General features: G+C 37.3%; 1 protein-coding gene across 1 annotated transcript in view; it reads left to right on the forward strand.

The window, feature by feature from the left end:
* Positions 1 to 22,145, forward strand: part of DNAH8 (dynein axonemal heavy chain 8) — a 406,776-nt gene that overhangs the window by 189,355 nt on the left and 195,276 nt on the right. Inside the window, exons 40-44 of the mRNA XM_069073664.1 lie at positions 3,381 to 3,485; positions 3,922 to 4,083; positions 13,355 to 13,579; positions 14,227 to 14,399; positions 21,515 to 21,693. Coding sequence (XP_068929765.1) covers positions 3,381 to 3,485; positions 3,922 to 4,083; positions 13,355 to 13,579; positions 14,227 to 14,399; positions 21,515 to 21,693 — 844 coding nt within the window. The remainder of the gene's footprint in view (positions 1 to 3,380; positions 3,486 to 3,921; positions 4,084 to 13,354; positions 13,580 to 14,226; positions 14,400 to 21,514; positions 21,694 to 22,145) is intronic.

Here is a 22,145-nt window from a genome sequence, read left to right on the forward strand (position 1 = left end):
ACTATACATTTCCCTCCATCCTATTTTCTTCTGTTTATCCTTCTCTTTCTCTTTTTATTCTGTCTCTTCTCAAAAGTCTGTTTTGCTTCTAACCATTTCCTCCCTTAATCTGCTGTCCCTTTTATCAACCCCCTTCTCTCTCTCTTTTTCCTTTCCCCTCCTACTTCCCTGTTGGGTAAGCTAGATGTCTATACCCAGTTGAGTGTGTATATATCTTCTCCCATCTTTAAACCAATTCAGATGAGAGTGAAGTTCAAGTACTGTCTTTCTCCCATCATTTTCCCTTCCACTGTAAAAATTTCTTCTTTGTCTACTTCTTTTATGTGACATAATTTTCTCCTTTATTCCACTCACTTCCCCCTTCTCCCATGGCATCCCTTTTTCTTATCCATCCATATTTTGGAGATCATCCCAGAATAATGGAGATAATTTCAGAATAATGAACTCACTCTTGTGCCTTCTGTGTAGAATCTAAGTGCACTAATAATAATAATAAAGTCCTTAGGAGTTACATGTGTCATCTTCCCATCTAGGAATGTAAACAGTTTAACTTTATTGAGTCTCTTACATTTTTGTGCTTCTTATGAATCTTGTCTTTGAATGTCAACTTTCCAGCACTGGTCTTTTCACTAGGAATCCTCGAAGTCCTCTTTTTCATTAAATACCAATTTTCCCCTGAAGGATTATGGTTGGTTTTGCTGCATAGGCTATTCTTGGTTGTAATACCCTTTGGAATATCCTATTTGAAGGCCTTTGCTCCTTTAATGTGAAAGTTGCAAAATCTTGTGTGATCCTGATCCTCAGTGTGGCTCCATATTTAAATGTTTTGGGCTTTTTTTCTGGCTGCTTGAAGTATTTTCTCTTTTACCTGGAAGTTTTCATTTTGGGATCTTTTTCAGTAGGTAAGTGGTCGATTCTTTCAACTTCTATTTTGCCTTCTGGTTCCAGAATATTGAGGCAGTTTTCCTTTATATATATATTTGCTTTTTGGAGGGGGGAAGGTAGGGCAATTGGGGTTAAGTGACTTGTCCAAGGTCACATGGCTAGTTTTTGTGTTACGTGGCTGAGGCCGGATTTGAACTCAGGTCCTCCTGTCTCCAAGGCCAGTGCATTCTTCACTGCACTACCTAGCCTCCCCTCCTTTATAATTTCTTGAAGCATGATATCTAGGCTCTTTCTTTTATCACGGTTGTTAGTTATTCTTAAATTATCTCTCCTCAATCTATTTTCCAGGTAAGTTGTTTTCTGATTTCACATTTTCTTTTATTTTTTTCATTCTTTTGACTTTATTTTGTTTCTTGAAGTCTCGTGGAGTCATTAACTTCCGTTTGCCCAATTGTAATTTTTAAGGAATTATTTTAGTGATCTTTTATTACTCTTTTTCTATTTGACAATTTTGTACCTCCTTTTCCATTTTGCCAATTTTGTTTTTTGTTTTTCTTTTTTTGGAGGTGGGAATGCAAGGCAACTGGGGTTAAGTGACTTGCCCAAAGTCATACAGCTAGTAAGTGAGGTTGGATTTGTACTCAGGTCCTCCTGACTCCAGGGCCAGTGCTCTATTCACTGTACCACCTAGCTGCCCCCAATTTGTTTTTTTCTTTAGTATTTTTTATACTTCTTTTACCAAGCCATTAATTGTTTTTTCATGATTTTCTTGCATCACTCCAATTCCTTTTCCCAATTTTTCCTCTATTGTTCTTAATTGATTTTGAAAACCATTTTATCATTTCTAGGAATTCTTGTTTGGCTTATGTTACATCTTTCTTTAAGGCTTTCCTTGTAGCTGTTATGACATCATTGCCTTCTTTTGAGTTTGTGCCTTGATCTTTGCTGTCACCATATTAGGTAGTTATGTTTTTGTTTGTTTGTTTGCTTATTTTTCTAGCCTATTTCTTGACTTTAATTTAGTGTTAAAGTTGGACTCTATTCTTGGGTACTAGAGGGCATAGTGAATAGATTGCCAGGCTTGGAGTCAGGAAGGCCCGAGTTCCAGTCAGGGTTCAGACACTTGCTAGCTGTATGACCCTGGGCAATTCACTCAATCTTAAACAGTCTATTATCTTTTCCAAGAAAACCTCAAATTAGGGTCATGACGAGTAGAATATTACTGAAACAACTGAACAACAGCAACTAAGGATGGAGATGGAAAGAACAGTGTTCTAAGCTTCAGGCTTTTTCATAGTGTTGTTTTCACAGTTAGTTCTGGGGGTTTGGAAGTTTTTAGTGCTTCCAAAGTGGTTTGATCTGAGGAAAAGTATCATCACTGCTCCCTTGTGACCTGAATTGATGCTGCTCCTCAGGGCCCCTGTTCCCTTGGATGGGACAGCAAGAACTACTCTCTGCAGTGAAACTGTGATTCAAAAGTGTGTGTAGGCAATGGAGTTGCCAAACAGTGTTTGGTCCTGCACCAGTGCTAGCACAAAGATCCTTTGTTGTCTCTTTCTGACCACTTGTCGTCCCCCTTATTTGAGAGCCCCCAAAGCTGCTGCTGTTGCCACCTCCTGGGGCCACTGCTGGTATTGTCACGAAATATGCTCTTGTCCATATCATCATAAACCTCTCTTTCTATCCTCCTAATTTGTCTTGGTGCTGGAAAACTGATGACCTTGACCTTTTGTTGACTCTGCTGCTCATTGGAGGCATTATCTTAAAGTTGTTTGGAGGGAAATATAGGGAGAGATTGGTTGCTTTCTCTCCTCAATCATCTTGGCTTCACCGCTAGAAGATAATGATTCATCTTTTGAAAGTTCAAGAAGGGGAGAAAAATAGTCACTTATGTTTATTATAGAATTTATTCTATTTCCTGTACTAAAAACTTTCAGATTATAGAAAAAATTAAAATAAATTAAAATTTATCACTTAACCTGGTACTGGTGCAGAACATTTTCCCCCAGCTTAACAGTCTCTACTCTGAATAGAATTTGAAACCTCCTTATTTGCCTTATGGATATCACTAAAGTGGAGCCATATTAGAGTGGTTCCCACTTTCCTCCTTCACTCCCCCAAAAGTATTGTATCTGGATGGGTGAAGGTGAAAGAAACAGCAATTATATGCTCTACTATTTCCCTTTTCACATCAGTAGTGAGACCACTCCTGGTCTGACAGCCTTAAATATGGCTTTCATACTTATCTATTTCTTCTTAAACAATTTTATGGAGGATGTAGGAAAAAAGAAGGTAAACAGAAAGTTGGGAAATGTAGAGATATGTCCAGGAAAGAAAGTGAGACCTAGATTTATCTGTGAGATAAGTTACAGGAATGCTACATTTGAATCTTTTTTTGGAAATAGACTTGACCCCTGTTTTGGTAGTATCTCAATAACTTTGCAAAATAATTGGTGATATTTTTGCTTACTCTATTGCATAATGTTTCATTTCAGCCACATTTACCTGCTATTTCTGATAACATAAATGAAGTGGAATTTCACCCAAAGGATTATGATCGGATGTTAACGGTCATATCAAGAGAAGGAGAAAAAATTCAAGTAATTTTACTTCCTTAAAATTTTACTATTATTGATGAAATCATTGATTTGAATGTTACCAATAGTTGAAAGATAAAATACACAGAGAAAAAGTTGTAGAGAAGCATTGAGCAATGTAAAGGTAGAGTTTAAAAATCTTAACTTTGCCAACTAACTAGCTGTGTGACCTTTAGCAAGTCACTTTTAACTTTTCTGTGCTTTGGTATCTTTGAGTATAAAATGAGGAGGCTGGACTAGAAGATCATTCAGGTTGCTTTGAATCTCTCAAATTGCACATCTGGTGTTTTAAGTATTTTAATATGAATTAAATTCAGTTTCCTAACATGGTTGTCACTGTCCTTGTGAACTGTTCAAATTAATTTGCTGAATTTGTAATACACAAAATACTAATATGACATAACATGTTTATAATAAGTATTCATTAATTTTTTTTCAGTTGGATTCCCCAGTCATGGCCAAAGGTCCAGTGGAGATTTGGCTTCTAGACTTATTAAGAGTGCAAATGTCTTCACTGCACAATATCATTCGATTAGCATACTATCAAATTAGTGACACCGGTTTCCAACTCTTACCTTTCCTATACCATTTCCCAGCACAGGTGAGAACAAAGCATTTTAAAATAATTAAATAAGTTTATGTGAAAAGAGTATGATACGTTTGTGATATATGTGACCCTGCAGCTGTGCTTATAGGCACTGCATCTGTCATGGAATGAAAAAGCCCTATATGAATACAGAGATTTAGGACATGAAATATCAAGTTTGAGGACTAGCCAGCAGTCCAGGATGTGTAATGTAAGGTTCATGGAAGGAATTAACAATAAATGAGGCTGGGATGTTGTATTGCAGCCAAATTGTCGAAGGCAGTACTGCCAGGTTGAGGAGTTTGGATGACTCTGAGGTTAAAAGCCTGGGTGACTTGAGGGAAGGCCATATCCTCAATAGAAATGGGGAAGTTTGGAGAAAAGGCAGGTTTAGAGGCGGGGCTAGGGGAGATAATATATACATATGTACACCTTCCCGCTCCTGGGAAGGGGTCCATACTCCATCCACCCATCCCTAGAGAGGGTTCTTCTGTAGAACCAAAGCTACAAAAAATAACACAATAAATAAGAAACATTGGGTAACTATCTCAGTCTCACTAAAACTCATCCTCTCCTTGCCTTTAATTTGTGCAGATCCCATCCTTGTCATCAGTTGTATCATTAATGAGATAATCACACAGGAGGCACTAGAGTTTTCAGACTCCAGTCTCTTAACAGGTTTTGTCTTGACTAGGTAGACACCTTCAGAGGGGTTAATGGTCTTACTTTATTCTAGTCTTCTCACAAGAGAATTGCTGATAAAAGCATTAACTCCTACAGCATTCCCTAATTACCCTCCTCACAGGGGTCTGAGAGAAGGGGTGGGAGGTGGGGCAACTACCCCTATGTCTCAATGGGGTCAATTGAGGCAGGCACACCTTGTGCACTCTCTTAAATCTCCTCAAGCTTCAGTGGGGGCCAGTTGAGGCAAACACAGATTCCAGCTTGTGCATTCAACCCTGAGGGTTCCCCCACTCATTGAAAAATATACATATAGATTTGATATCTCTTCAGTAGTTTTTTTTTTTTTTTCAAAAGAAAAATTCCCTCCTCCCCCTATCAGAGATTTCCTCTCTCTATCATAGGTCTCCTCTCTCTGCGAAAGGTCTCCTGTCTACTAACATCATCCATTGGTTCAGGGCAAAGGTTATCACCCTGAAAGTGGAGAAAATACATCACCAGACTGAGAGAGAGCACCAACATTTGGGTTTACATTCACAGCCAGGGGGCCCCTTAACAACGGCTAGTCCCATCCAAAAATCAAAAGGTCTCAGGCAAAGAGTCCTTCTCATGTGTGAGCCCCCAAGGCAAAATACCAATTTTCCAGCATATATACAGTTTCGACTGATTGGCTCAGTGCGTAAAGGTGCAAAAGACTACATGGCTTAATACCTAATTGACTCTATGTGACTCAGCACAGGATGTGTTATAGCTGTGAACTGGGTCAGAGTTCAAAGGTGTAAGCATCCATGATTGATAAGGCAAAATACCTGTGTTCTAAAGGACACAGGATAGATTCCACATGTTCCTAGAAGGGTGGCCAAAATTTCCAGGAAGAGAAATCAGCCACATATGCTCTTACCTTTAGACCTAGGAGTACAGTCCCTGTTCCTAGGAGAAAAAGGAATAAATGAAGCCACAGAGGCCTATAAATGTACAGGAAAGATCTTCTAATCCTTTAGATGTTTACAATTCAGCATGAGCCTGGGAAACTGATATTGTTATGGCAATGGATCTTGAGAAACTAAACTCTTAAGAAAGAATAACAAAAATCCATCTTGCTTACACCAAAATTCACCCTGCTTATAGATGCGTACCAGATTTCTAAAAGGAGATGACCAAAAAGCAGTCAATAGCGTAATATAAATACAAAATAAATTTTGGAGCCATCTGTGTAGAGAAAATACTTGAACTCATGATGTTGAGTTCAACATATGACATCTCTGTTAATGAGATCATCAACTGAAAGAATTTAGAAAGGAAACAGAAAGAGACTTAGATCAGAGACCTAGTGCCCTCTCAAAGAGGGAGGGACCAGAATGCCAAAGAGAGGGGCCTGACAAACCTCGTGCTGAGAAGATGATGACCTAGCATTGGACGTTAAGAAGAGCAGTGAAACAGGCATTAGGACAACCAGGAGAAAATATCTAAGAGTGTGTGTGCTGCAGAAGTCAAGGAGAATGTGGGTAGAGAAAAGCACGGGACTTGGTCACTGAGACACTTCTTCCTTCACATAGCCACCACCCTCATACAGGCCTCAGCACTTCCCACTGGCACACGAACCACACTGAATAGACAATTTTGTTCATAAGAGAGTCATTAAGACGCAAGAGTGAGCAGAACCAGGAGAACTAACAAAAATATTGATAAGCAACTTTGAAAGACTTAGAATCTCTGATCGACATAATGAACAACCAGGATTCATTAGGAAACATGCTGCCCACTTCCAGAAAAAGACCCAGTGGACTCAGAGTATAGACTAAAGTATGTTTTCTTTCTTTTTCTTTTTTGTATGAAGCTAATACAAGAATTTGTTTCACATGACTATACATATTTTAATGAGTTTTGTTTTTCTTGCCTTCTTAGTGGTTCAGAGAGGGAAAGAATATGGAACTAAAAATAAAATTGAATTAAAAAATTTTTTTAATTAAAAATTTCTAATTTTATTTTATTAATTATTATTATATTATAATTATATAATATCAATTTAACATATAGTTATATTAATAATTTTATTAAATCATTAAATTTATATTATAAAAATATAATAATAAATAAAAATAATTCTCTTAATACATTAATGATTAATAATTAATAAACCATATGAATTGTAATTATTTAAAATAATTTTAAAATTTTTTTAAAATTTAAAAATTTTAATTAAAAAAAAGCAAATCAGTAAGAGTGAGATATTCAGTAAGGATTATGATGTACATGAACTTTCAGGACAACTTCCAGCTCAAAAATAAACATATTAATCCATCCCCAAAAATGACTTCTATAAATTTAGACTAGTTCTTAAGAACTCTGAAGATCCAAGACATACAAACTGTTTCTGAAAAGAGGAGAGAAATGGATTATTGATAGATACTCATACTAGGCCACCAATGTAGCCAATTCTGTCCTCAAGGAGAAGAGAAAAAAGAAGACCTAGGAGCAAAGCCCTCAGACTATAAACTCTACTCACTACTCCTGGTCTAATTAGGTCATATATTATAATCTCCTACACTTACAGTTCTGCCTTCTTGAAGAATGGAGATTGCATCATCTGTTTTACACTTTAAACTCTTGCTACATCTGAATACCTGTGGAGATGAATTCCTTCTAATATCAGTTTTGAATACAGGTTCTGTCCTGTGAACAATAGAAAGTAGCCTCATCAATCCAGTTACATGTCTTTTGGGATCCATTTTACTAAAACCTATTCTAACTAAAGCCAAGAGTTGGAGGGATACACCTTTTCTCCCATCATGTTCTATTCCCAACGACTAGAAGGTAATTCATTGAAGACTCCTGGAAGTTTTGACAAGGGGAAGTATAATTGTGAAGAGATCTGTGTGCAGGCATACATTGGTGTTATTTTTTTTTTTGTCATGTTGCACCTGAAAGACTTTCAGATTACTATCTGGGTCTTAAGGAACTTGGGAACTGCCACTCTTTATGTACTGACTTCCTTATGGCTATGTGTGATACGATTTTCCATTACTGTGATACCCTAAATGTGAGTTTACCCTGCCAATTAGTTTTGGTCTCCTTGATTGCCTCCCAGGGGACTGGGTACTGGAATTGATGACTTTGGTAGGTCTAAAAATTTGAGATGGAGCCTGTTGGGTGACTGTAACTGATGATTGTTGTTATCTTAGCCAAAGATTGTACCTACTCAGGATCAGGATGAGAGGAAGAAGCATAAGAGAAGCCAGTACTTTCCAAATCATGGTACCTGGAGACCCACATGGCAGGGCTCAGAGCAGTTGAGGTGAATCCACAGTGGCCTGGGCTGGCAACTATTTAAAATGTAGTCTGCTAATAAGAGAGAGGGGAGAATGACTCTTTTTCCCCATTGCTTTCCTTGCTCCCTTCTGGCATAGTTACTGATCCTGAAGTGAGTCCCAGACAAATACTTCCTTCTTTTGAACCTTATATAATTTGTGTGTATGAAAGAAGGTGTGGGGAAATGTTCAGGCTTGGTATAGGCACTTCACCTTTCTTTTTGCTATGTTTAACAGTCAAAGTGGGCTTATTACATGGCTGTGTCCAGTGAATTTGAGGGTCATTGAAAGGGGAAATTCTAGAATGAGGTACCATAAATTTGCTATTTTAAATATTTTTAACAGTATTTCATATCACCTTGTTTAAAGGCTGGACGTGGTTAGTATCACTGTTTAAAGCTGTATATCTGAACGTAAGGTCAGGGGTGGGTAGATGAGTAGCCTAATTAAGCATCTGCAACCTGATGAGCTCCTTCTGGTCATTTTATGTACTGCAGCCTTTTGGGAGACTATACATGCATTGAAGTAGAATAAGAGGGTATAGAGCCAAGATGGTTGGAGACTTGCCAGAGCTCTCCCAAATTCCTGTCCAAACAGCTTTAAAATTATGCCTCAAAACAAACTGAGGAGCAGCAGAACCCACAAAAGGATGAGGTAAAACAATTTTCTAGTCCAAGACAGCTTAGAAGATCAGCAGGAAAGGTCTTTGTACCAGGGTGAAACTGGAGCACAGTACAACACAGGCAATGCCCTGTCAAGTAGCAGACCTTGGAAGCAATCAGCAGCAGTCACTTCCAGAGCTTTCAGCCCCAAACAAGTAAGGGATCAAACAACTGGTTAGGAGAAGATTACATGTTTCCCTTTGTTAGCTAACCCTGAGTACAGGACTGTATTGCCCTTATGCAGATTTGGGTAGCAGCCTCAGAGTGAGAAGGAGCATTAACCTACCAGAACTTGTGACCTTTTAGGAATGGGGACTCTGGTCACAATTCCAGGGCAGGAAAGAGTACTTGTGGTCACTCAAAGACCAGGAGAGTAGTAAACACACCTCTTAGATCATACCAACTTGGAAGAACTGAAAATTTACAGACCCCTCTCCCCCAGAACTAAATCTCAAAAGAGCTGTACAAAAATCCTAAAGTTTCAGACTGTGCCCCCTCCACCATAGGAGCAGAGCCCAACTTTTACATAAAGTTGAAAGTCATGAAAATTGGCTGAAAATGAGCACAAAAAAGAACTTCACTATAGAAAGATACTATAGTGACAAGGGAAAATCAAAGTACAAACTTAGAGGAGACAGCAAAGTCAAAACTACTACATCCAAACCCTAAAAAGAAAAATGTGAATTGGTTTCAGTCCCAAAAAGAATTCCTAGATCAAAAAAAAACTTTAAAAATTGAATAAAAAGGTAGAGAAAAAATAGGAAAAAGAAATAACATATGCAAAAAAATAATGAAAAAAGAATCAACAGCTTGGTAACAGAGGCACAAAAAATTTTGAGGAAAATAACACCTTAAAAAACCGAATAAGTCAATGCTAAAAGATCTGAATCCACTGAAGAGGAGAATTCCTTAAAAAACAGAATTTGCCAAAAAAAGAAAAAGATATACAAAAAATTCACTGAAGAAAAAAGCAGAATTGACCAAATGAAAAAGGAGGTACAAAAGCCCAGTGAAGAAAATAATTCCTTAAAAATCTAAATTGGGCATGTGGAAGCTAATGACTTCATATGAGACATCAAGAAACAACATCACAAGAGTGAAAAAATAGAAGGCAATGTGAAGTATCCCATTAGAAAAACAATTGACCTGGATAATAGATCCAGGAGAGATAATTTAAAAATTATTGAGCTACCTGAAAGCCATGATCAAAAAAAGAACCTAGACATTATCTTTCAAGAAATTATCAAGGAAAACTGCCTTGATACTCTAGAAGGGTGAAATAGAAATTGAAAGAATCTACCAGTCACTTCCTGAAAGAGATATAAAAATGAAAACTTCCAGGAATATTATACCCAAATTCCAGAGCTTCCAGGGCAAGGAGAAATTATTGCAAGCAGCCAGAAAGAAACAATTCAAATACTGTGGAGCCACAGTCAAGATAACAAAAGATTTAGCAGCTTCTACATTAAAGGATCAGAGGGCTTAAAATATAATATTTTGGAAAGCAGAGGAGTTTGAATTACATCCAAGAATCACCTACCCAACAAAACTGAGTATAATCCTTCAGGGGAGGAAATTGATATTCAATGAAATTCAATGAAAACTTTCAAGCATTCCTGATAAAAAGCCCAGAGCTGACTAGACAATTTGACTTTCAAAAACAAGACTAAAGAGAAGCATAAAACGGTAAACAGGAAAGAGAAATCATAAAGGATTCAATAAAGTTAAACTTTTTACATTCCCATATGGGGAGATGATGTTTGTAATTCCTAAGAACTTTATTATTATTAGGGCAGTTAGAAGGAGTATGCATAGACAGAGGACATGGGGGTGAGTTGAATATGAATACAGAAATCTAAAAAAAATGAAGAGGTGAGAAAAAGGAATTTTCTGGGAGAAGGACAAAGGGAGAAGTAGGATGGGGGTAAATTATCTCACATAAAAGAGATGCAAAAGAAGTTTTACTGTGAAGAGGAAGATGGGGAAGGCAGGGAGGGGAACCCTTGGACCTCCCTCTCATAGGAATTGTTTCAAAGAGGGAATGACATACACATTCATTTGTGTATAGAGATCTGTCATACCTTACAGGAAAATTAGGAGGAGAAGTGAATAAGTGAAAGAGGAGTGGGTGCTGATAGAAAGAAGCACATATTGGCGTCAGAAGCAAAACACTTTTAAGGATGGACAGGATAAAAGAGAGTAGGATAAATGGGTAGAAATGGGATGGAGCAAAATACACAGTAATTAAAATTGTGAAAAAAATTTACAGGAAATTTCTCTGATAAAGACCTCGTTTCTGAAATATATAGAGACCTGAGTCAAATTTATAAAAATAAGAGCTCCTTTCCAATTGATAAATGACCAAAGAATATGAACAGGAAGTTTCCAAAACTACCCATAACCATATGGAAAAATGTTCTAAATCACTTTTGAGTAGAGAAATGAAAATTAAAACAAGTCTGAGGTACCTCCCCACTCCTTGGCTCATATGACAGAAAAGAAAAATGATAAATGTTGGAGGTTTTGTGGAAAAATTGAGACACTAATGCACTGTTGGTGGAGTTGTGAATTGATTCAACCACTCTGCAGAGCAATTTGGAATTATGCAAAAAGGGCTATTAAACCAGGCATCATTATAAAAACTAGCAATACCACTACTAGGTTTGTATGCCAAAGAAATAAAAAAAAAGTAAAAAGGAAAAGGGCATGTATGCACAAAAAATATTTATAGCAGTTCTTTTCATGGTGGCAAAGAATTGGAAATCGAGGGGATTCTTATCAATTGGGGAATGACTGAACAAGTTATGGTATAGGATTGTGATGGGACACTAATATGCTATAAGAAATGAGCTGGATGCTTTCCAAAAACCTGAAAATACTTACATGACCTGATGAAAATTGAAATGAGGAGAACCAGGAGAACATTGTACTCAGTAACAGCCATATTGTATGATGATCAACTGTGAATGACTTGGCTGTTCTCAGCAATACAGTGATCCAAGAGAATTCATAAGGACTTATGATGAAAAATGCCATCCATCTCCAGAGAGAATTGAATGCAGATCCAAGCATAACTTTTTTGCTTTATTTATCCTGTATGACTTTTTTTGGTCTGTGTTTTCTTTTACAACATGTTAAATATGGAAATATGTTTTGCATGACTATACATGTATAACCTATATCAAATCAAATTGCTTGCCATCTTGATGAGGGGGGAGGGAAAGGAGGGTATGTTAGAATTTGAAACTTCAAATTTTTTTAAATGAATGTTAAAATTATTTTCAAATGTTATTGGGAAAAATAAAATATTAAAGTTATACATAAAAAATTTAAAAGAAATGTTTAAAAAAAATTAAGTGGCCTGCTTTTAAAAAATAAAAAAAAAATTGTTGACTGAATTAGTGGCTCAAAAAGGTCACTGCCTGGTCAACAATTCAGATATTGTGCTCCTTCACAGAAGAAGTCATATAATGAGTGACGTACTGCCTTTTTATGTATCAAATGCCACACATAAACTGAGGTGAACTGCTTACACTACTGTGCCACTACTGCATAGTGAACCATGTCCTGTGGCATATACAAAAAGTGTCACCTCATCCACACACATCACATGTCATAGGACATGCTTGTGGTTATAATAGAGTGCTAGTATTTTCCTAATTTTAATAATAATTAGAAATTTTATGACTACCAACAATTTTCCCTTCTAAGTAAGTGTAAATGAAAGAGAACTCATTGGGGCAGCTAGGTGGCACAGTGAGTAAAAATTCTAGCCCCAGAGTCAGGAGGACCCAAGTTCGGTTCTGACCTCAGAGTAAGCCAGCATATATTACTTGTTTCTTTCTCCTTAGGAGTTGTGTGTGTGTGTGTGTGTGTGTGTGTGTGTGTGTGTGTGTGTCTAGCCCAAATATAAATTCACAGTCTGGAGAGATTGAATCAATGAGGTGAATAATTTTAAAACCCTCCAATACAGATTATACAAACACTCAGCAAAGATATACAGATACAGCTTTCTAGGCCTCTGTCCATGGGATGTTTCCAGGTCAATAACAACTCTAGCTTGAACAGGAATAAATAGTTGTTAAACTACAAAGCACTATTGTTTGTTCTTGATGATTGTTTATATAAATCTCTCCCATAAGGTGTTTAGGACCCAGGGGTAGGGAACCTGTGGGCTCCAGGCCACATGTGGTCTTCTCATTCCTTGGGTGCTGCCTTTTGATTGAGTTCAAATTTTACAGACCAAATTTTTTTATTAAGGGGATTTGTTCTATAAAGTTTGGATTTAGTTAAAGGACCACACTTGAGGACCTAGAAGGCCACATATAGCCTTGAGGCCACATGTTCCCCATCCCTGGTTTAGGCTATCCCCGTTTGGATCTCCATGACCAAGAGCTATCAGTGATCATGATTAAAATTATCAACTTCCCTGCAGCCTAATCAATCCCTTAAGGCCCAAGGCCTGGGCAAAACAAATAACCCCAAAGATAGCATGTGTGTTTTAGCTTAAATGAGGGAAAAATGTTTACCTTGAAGGTAGATTATTAGTAAATAAACTTTTTATTTATTGTTTATAAATAGTTTCTTCATCGTTTATAAATATTAGGTGGTTTTCTTCATATTTTGGATCTCTAGGTAGGACTGCTGGGAGTTCAAATGTTGTGGACACATGATGCAGAAGAGGCCTTAAATAATGCAAAAGATGACAGGAAAATTATGCAAGTCACTAATCAGAAGTTTTTGGATATTTTAAATGTTCTCATTGGTCAGACAACTCATGATCTAACCAAGTTTGATAGAGTGAAATTTGAAACCCTAATTACTATCCACGTACATCAGAGAGATATTTTTGATGACTTGGTAAAGTATAAGTTTCTTAAAGTTAAAAAAAATTCAATGTCTATAACAATTAATAATATAGTAGCTGTACATATTTTTTGCCCGTTTTATGAGTATCTTATTATCTTTTTCTTTTTGAATTGCCATGTGTATATATATGAAAATATTAATTTGACAAAAATATCTAGAGTCCAATTCTTTTTGCAAAATACCATTTGAAACTCCAGTGATTTCCTAAAGAATACAAGTAAAGCTTCTGGGTTCCATGGAAAACAATTGCTAAACTTCTGGTCTAGAAATTTCACAGAGTGGGGAAGATATGAACCATCTACCAAGCCTATATAACCAAAGACTCTTCCAATAGTTTGCTATAATAAATTGTAATAGATAATGACAGAACTAAACTAAAATTCCCTATCCATCTTTCCCCACCTCTTTAATAGGTTACTAAAGGAAATTAACAATATTCGGGGCATATATATATAACCTTTGGATGGTGACCAAGAAGAGGATAGTAGTATTTTTCTACCAGATATCCCTTGATGTCATAATATGCTAGACCAGATAGACAACCCAGCACAGAGTTTTTAAATTTATTATGATCACTCAAGCATTTATGAAAATGTCATGGTAACAACCTAATAACTTTTGTATTTTGTGTTTTAAAGGTGAAAATGCATATCAAATCATCCACGGATTTTGAATGGCTAAAACAGAGCAGATTTTATTTTAAAGAAGATTTGGACCAAACTGTAGTTTCCATTACAGATGTTGATTTTGTTTATCAGAATGAATTTCTTGGATGTACTGATCGTCTAGTTATTACCCCCTTAACAGATAGGTAAAAGGCACTTTTGTGTGATCTCAGAGTTAGATACATCAGACGTTTTAAATTTGGAGTAGTATACATTCAGTATTGCTAACACATTGTTGGTCCTAATAGTGAATTAACTGGAACTGTTATTTAAAATTAATTTGTATAATGTAGAAAAATATCAAAATATACAGGGTACCAAAAAACAAACAATAACAGAAAACCAAAACAAGAATATGTCATTGAATTTCAGTTCTGAAGAATGAATGCAAAGATAGAATTAGCGAGAAGAAATCACTTATATCCTTTCATTGAGTTCAAACCCTAGATCCTAGATGACCTACATCCTGTGTACCGAGACAACCTGTGCGTTTGATTGCTGATCTGTTGTCAGTGCTTTAAAGTTTGAATTAGAGAGATGCCAGAAGATACAAGCAGAAGTTGTGTTCATTTTTTTCTTTTTCCCTTTCTTTTTTTAAAATTAATTTGTTTGTTTCCTTTTAATTTACAGGATTCAATTCCACAATTCCTTGAGTTTCACATTTTGTCCCCCTCCCTCCCCTCCCCTCCATGGCAGCATATAGTCAAGTATAGGATCTGTAGATACTTTCACATTATACATTAGTCAGGTTATAAAGACAGATTGTATCAGATGGAATGAAAAATGGTAAAGAGGACACAAAACCAAACAAGAGAAGGAAAAAGGTCAGGTATTTTGCTTCCGCCTGGATATAAACCCAGTTCTTTCTAGTTCTTTCTCTGTATGCACATATTTCTCTCCATCATGAGTCTGTTGGGATTGACTTATATCACTGCATTGCTGAGAAGAGTCCAGTCTATCAAAGTTGGTCATCACACATAAGTTGTGTCTGTAATTGTGTACAAATTTCTCCTGGTTCTACTCTTCTCACTCAGCATCAGTTTGTATAAGCCTCTCCAGGTAAATATGAAGACCGTCTGCTCCTTGTTTCTTATAGCACAATAGTATTCCATAACATGCATATACCACAACTTGTTTAGCCATTCCCCAATTGATGGGCACCCCCTTAGTTTCCAATTCTTTGCCACCACAAAAGAGCTGCTATAAACATTTTTGTACATATGGATCTTCCTCCCACTTCTATGATCTCTTTGGGATATAACCCTAGGAGTGGTATTGCTGGGTCAAAGGATATGAAAGTATTTATAGCCCTTTGGGCATAATTCCAGATTGCTCTCCAGAAAGGCTGGATCAGTTCACAACTCCACCAGCAATGCATTAGTGTTCCAATTTACCCACATCCTCTCCAGCATTTGTCATTTTCCTGTTTTGTCATCTTAGCCAATCTGACTGGTGAGATGTGGTACCTCAGAGTTGTTTTGATTTGCATTTCTCTAATCAATAGTGATTTAGAGCATTTCTTCAAGAAGTTGTGTTAATTTTAAAAAAAATAGAAGAGACTCTTCAAATTAGAAGCAGATGAGTATAACTTCCATTCCTAGCAAAATTCTGGCACATATTATTAAATGGTTGTTCATGAGCATTGAGGAAAAAAAAGTAGTGATTACTAAGAAACATCATAACTTCATCAAGAATAAGTCATATCAAACTAACCTGATATTTTGGGCAGGGTCATTAGAATGATAGATCAGAGAAATTCTGTAGCCAGAATATACCTGAATTTTAGCAAAGCATCTTACATTCTCCTTATGGACAAGAGGAATATGTGGACTAGAAGGTGGTATGATTAGATGTATTTGAAGCTGATTAAATGACTGGAAGAGTCATAATTAATATGAATCAATGCCAACTTGGAAGTTAGTATCTAATTAAGTGACATGGGTACCTATTCCTGGGTCTGTGCTTTTCAGCATTTTAATCACTGACTTGGGAAAAGCCATAAATAGCATGTTTATAAAACTTGAGGTTGATGTGAAGCAGGGAGGCAGAGTTGGTACACTAAATGAAAGAATTGGGACTTTAATAGATTAGAGCAATAAGCCAAATCTAACAAGATTAAATTCAACATAGATAAATGTAAAATTCTAAACTTGGGTTTAAAAAAAAACCAACCTCTACTAATATTGGATAGGGAGTGACTGACTACAGGAAAGACTTTTTGGATGGCTTAGTGAACTGCAAGCCCGATAAAACTTTGAAAAATATGATACCACAGCCAAAAAATTAATGAAATATTGGACTGTCATAATAGAAAGTATGGTGTCTAGATTGTGGGAGTTTATAGTACCACTTTATACTGCACCATTTTAGGAAGGATATTGAGATACAGTACTGTGACCATGTGAGGACAACTGGGAAAGTGATTAGAGATCCTGCCTTATAAGAATCCAAGAGAGAGAAAGGAAGAATAAAGAGGGGAAGAGGAGAAGGGGGAGAGAGTGAAAGATAGGAAGGATGGAAGAAAGGAAGGAAGAAAAAGAAGAGGAAAGGCAATTTACCTAAAACCAATTTTGGTTGGTTAGTTGTTTTGGGTGGGGGTCAGGGTAGGGGAACCAGGAGGAGCTCATCTACCATTGCCAAAATCTGGTTTGTTTCGAAAAAAATGTCTTCTGTTTCTTTCTTTCTTTCTTCCTTTCTTTCTTCTCTTCCCCCTTTCTCTGTCCTTCCTTTCTGTCTCTATCTCTCTCCTTATTTCTTTTTCTCTCTTCACATTATCTCCACCATCACTCCCTCACCTTATTCTCCCTGATCTCACTAATAATGTTTCTCATTTTCTTTTCCCCACAGTATTATTGTTCAATTTGGTTAGGATAGATGCTTTATTTCTGCCATGTGGGAAGAACAGGGAGAGGGGGCCTTCTCAGTAATTCCTGCAAAGAAATTGTGCTTTGTTTCTGTTCCCTATCTCCATTTTTTCTCTCCTTTCACCTTTTTTTGTGTCTGTCTTCTCTTCCTGTTTCTATTCAATACTAGTGATTTATACTTCTTAAATTTAGCCCTGAAGCATTTTTATATTTCCAGCCTCAAGATAAAATATTTTTTTGCCTTTGTGGAGAGCAGTTGGGGTTAAGAAACTTGCCCAAGGTAACACGGCTAGTTTTTGTGTGTTTGTGTTAAGTGTCTGAGGCCAGAACTGAACTTGGGTCCTCCTGACTCCAGGGCCAGCACTTTACTCACTGCACCACCTAGCCACCCCTCAAGATAAATTTTTACACCCACTCTGGCCATGCCAGTATTCCTTCTGATTCCTTCAATCTTTTCTGCCTAAACTAAACCCCTAAAATTGATACTTAATGAATAAGATCCAGCAGCTTCACAGTCTGGTCACTTTCTTTATATATGACATATAATAAAAATGTGCATACCCTTTGATCCAGCAAGACCACTGCTAGGTCTATATGTCAAAGAAATCATTGAAAAAGGGAAAGTAACTACTTATACAAAAATATTCATAGCATCTATATTAGTGGTAGCTAAGAATTGGAAATTTAAAGGATGCCCATCAGTTGGGTAATGGCTGAAGATGTTGTGGTATATGATTATAATGGCATATTGTTGTGCTATAAGAAATGACAAGCAAGATGATTTCAGAAAATTCTGGAAAGACATACATGAACTGATACAAAGTGAAGTAAGCAAAAACAGGAGAACATTGTAACAACAATATTGTACAATGAACAAAGAAATATGAATGACTTAGCTATTCTCAGCAGTACAATGATCCAAGACAATCCCAAAGGGCTCATGATGAAAAAAGGTAATCACCTTCAGAGGAAGAACTGATATTGTCTGGATATAGACTGACGTATACTCTTCCTTCCTTCCTTCCTTCCTTCCTTCCTTCCTTCCTTCCTTCCTTCCTTCCTCCTTTCTTTTTTGAGTCTTCTTGCACAAAATGACTAATATGAAAGTGTTTTACAGTGTGGAGGAAAAGGAAAGTGGGATAGAATTTGGAGCTCAAAACTTACAAAAAAAGTTAAAAATAGTTTTTATATGTAATTGGAGGAAAATATTATTTTAAAAATAAAATATGGCATTTAATCAACTATTTTAATATGTAGTTATTATTTACATGATCATTTCCTCATTAGTATATGTAGTTGTAGTTCTTTTTACCTTGATTTTTAAAAGTAACTATAATAATGTAGATAAGAGGTGACCTAAAATTTTGTTTAGAGAATTAGACCAGGTAACTTTGAATCTAAACTTAATTCTAGTGAAACTCACATACTTTTTTTTTCATTTTTCAAATGCTTTATTAACTTATGATTTACATCATTCATTTCCTCCAGATTTTGAGTTACAAATTTTCTCCCCGTTTTTCCCCTACCCACCACCCCAGAATAACAATCCCACAGGATATCCCCTCCTCCAATCTGCTCTCTCCCATATTTTCTCCCATACCCCCTTAGACTTTTCCAGTAGGGCATGGTGGATCTCTATGCCTCAGTGCCTGTATATCTTCTTTCCCAATTACATGTAAGATAGTATTAATAATAGCATATATGTATATATAATTTTAAACATTTGATTTTAAAACTTTGAATTCTAGATTCATTCCCTTCCTCTCTTGTCACCCACCCTTACTGGGAAGATAAGCAGTTCAATAATAGGTTGTAAATGTGTAGCTAATGCAAAACATTAACATGGTAGATATATTGTAAAAGACTGACTATATTTCCCTCCCTACTATCCCACCTCCCACTTGTTCTATTCTCTGCTTTGATCCCATCCCTTTTCAAAAGTGGGTGCTTCCAACTTCCCTCCCTCCCATCATCCCCCCTGTGATCCCCTTCCCCCCCTACTCTCCTGTAGGGTGAGATACCCTATTTAATGTGTATGTCATTCCCTCCTCGAGCCAAATTCAGTGAGAATAAGGTTGACCCATTCCCTTTTGCCTTCCTATTCTTCCCCTCCATTGTAACCATTTTCCCTTGCCTCTTCTATATGAGATAGTTTACCCCATTCTGTCTCTCTCCATCTCCTCTCATTATATTCCTCTCTCACCTCTTAATTTCCCCTTTTAAGTATCATCCCTTCCTATTAAATTGGTCCTGTACCCTCTATCTATGTATATACCTGTAAGCATATATACACACATTCACACATGTATTCATATGCCCATATACCCTCCAATGTAGACATATATATATATATATATATATACACATATTAATTATCATTTTTCCATGTAGGAATGTTAATAGTTCAACTTTGATCAGTGGCTTATGATTTTTTTTCCGTTTACCTTCTCAAGCTTCTCTTGTTTCTTGTATGTGGATGTCAAATTTTCTATTCAACTCTGGTTTTTTCATTAAGAATGCTTGAAAGTCCTCTATTCCTCTGAATGACCATATTTTCCCCTGAAAGAGAATACTGAGTTTTTCTGGGTAGGTCATTCTTGGTTTTAATCACAGCTCCTCTGCCCTCTGGAATATCCTATTCCAGGCCCTTCGATCCCTCAGTGTAGAAGCTGCCAGATCCTGAGTTATCCTGATTGTGTTTCCACAATATTCAAATTGTTTCTTCCTGGCTGCTCATACTATTCTCTCCTTGATCTGGGAATTCTGGAACCTGGCTATAATATTCCTAGGAGTTTTCTTTTTGGGATCTTTTTCAGGAGGTGATCGGTGGATTCTTTCAACTTCTATTTTGCCCTCTGGTTCTAAAACATCAGGGCAGTTTTCCTTGAGAATTTCTTGGAGGATGACTTCTAGGTTCTTTCTTTGATCATGGCTTTCAGTTAGTCCAATAATTTTTAAATTAATTCTCCTGGATATATTTTCCAGGTAATTTTTTTCATATTTTCCAATGAGATATTTCACATTGACTTCTATTCTTTCATTTGTTTGGATCTGTTTAACAGCATCTTGATTTCTCTTAAACTCACTAGCTTCCCTTTGCTCCAATCTAAGTCTGAGGGAACAATTCTCCTCATTGAGCTTTTGAGATTCTTTTTCCATCTGGCAAAGTCAGCTTTTCAAGTCATTCCTCTCCTCATTGCCTTTTTGAGCCTCTTTTGCCAATTGAATCATTCTGGTTTTTTAAGGTATAATTTTCCTCAGTCAGGTTGTTGACTCTCATTTCATAATTTTTATTGCATCTTTCTCATTTCTCTTCCCAATTTTTCCTCCCCTTCTCTTATCTGCTTCTTAAGGTCCTCTATGGCCTGTAATCAGATCGTATTTTCCTTTGAAGCTTTTGGTGCAGGAGTTCTGACTTCACTGTCTTCTTCCTGTTCCATGCTTTGCTCCTTTTTGTCCCCAAAATAGGAGTCTAATATTGGAGTCTTCTGTTTGTTTTGCTTCCTTTGTCTGGTCATGTTGCCCCTCAGTCACTTGACCCCGGGCTTTTTGCCACAGTAGGACTCTGCCACCAGACAAGGGAGCTTTCATCCCAAATGCTGGCATTTTCTCAGCTGCCACAGGTATTAGTTGGGTGCCCTCTCTGAAGCCTCCACATGCTCTAGCAAGCTGGTCATGCCCCCAGCACCTCCACCCTAGACTGCAATCCAGATCCAAGCAGGTTAAAAGCAAGAGCGATTAGCCCTTAGACTGGTTGCTTGGTCTCCCTACACTCTGCAGGCCAGGAGCTGAAGCTGCAACTTGGTGCCAGATCGGAGTCTCAGCAGCTTCTTGCCCCAGGGGCAAAAGCCCATGCACTCCCTACTACTGGTCCCAAAGTCCACACTGCACTGACCTTTCACTTTGTCCTTCGCATCTATGTGTTGATGGATCTGGAAACCACCACAGTTGCTGGTGATCTGGAGTCCCTCCAGCCAGGGCCTGGTCAGGGCGCCCTGGGGCTAAAACTCAGCTTGCATGTGGCTGGGCTCAGGCTCCCAGAGTGCTGCGCTGGCCGATTCCTGCCAGCCTGCCGGGCTTTCCTCAGCGGGAGGTTAGCTTCTCTGTGTCATTCCATTGGTTCTGCATCTCCAAAGTTTGTTTGGAATCCCCTTTTACATGGATTGGGGAAGGTGGAAGCTGGAGTCCCCAGGAGGTCCTGTTTCTACTCTGTCATCTTGACTCTGTCCCTGATTATGAAACACACATTCTTAAAAGTATTCATCACTCTTTTATGCATGCTACACATTTATTACATTTTCTATGTCCATCACAACGAGGGTGGAATTTTGCAGGGACATAACCACAAGATTTGTTATAGCATATTCATAGTATATTTTCTAAATTAATATTTGCAGATGCTATATCACATTAGCTCAAGCTTTGGGGATGAACATGGGAGGAGCACCAGCAGGACCAGCAGGAACTGGCAAAACAGAAACAACGAAAGACATGGGGCGATGCTTGGGAAAATATGTGGTGGTGTTTAACTGTTCTGATCAAATGGATTTCAGAGGCTTAGGACGGATTTTTAAAGGTAAGTGGTGATGAATATGGGAAAATGTAATCAGATACCTTTTTCACATAGATGTGAAAAATGTTAGATGTTGTATTGTTATTACTTGTTGAGTTAATTTTTTTTTTTTGCTTTTTGGAGGGGGGAAGGCAGGGCAATTGGGGTTAAGTGACTTGCCCAAGGTCACCTGGCTAGTAAGTGTTAAGTGTCTGAGGTCAGATTTGAACTCAGGTCCTCCTGACTCCAGGGCTGGTACTCTATTCATTGTGCCACCTAGCTGCCCCTGAGTTCATTATTTTTTTTTTGGTAGTCTTTGGGATCTTGTTTTATTCCAAAGATAATTCCTGATACAAATGAAAATGGCAAACAAACATCATTCTCCTGCACTTCCAAAATTAATACTGTTGTAATAAACCTTATTATGAATATGTTAAGCAATATAAGTGCTTGACCAGTGGTGATTCTATAGTTAT

The sequence above is a fragment of the Petaurus breviceps genome, unplaced genomic scaffold (genome assembly GCF_028583685.1).
Source record: "Petaurus breviceps papuanus isolate PSGF00001 unplaced genomic scaffold, PetGlider_PUasm1.0 90865, whole genome shotgun sequence".
NCBI classification, from domain to species: domain Eukaryota; kingdom Metazoa; phylum Chordata; class Mammalia; order Diprotodontia; family Petauridae; genus Petaurus; species Petaurus breviceps.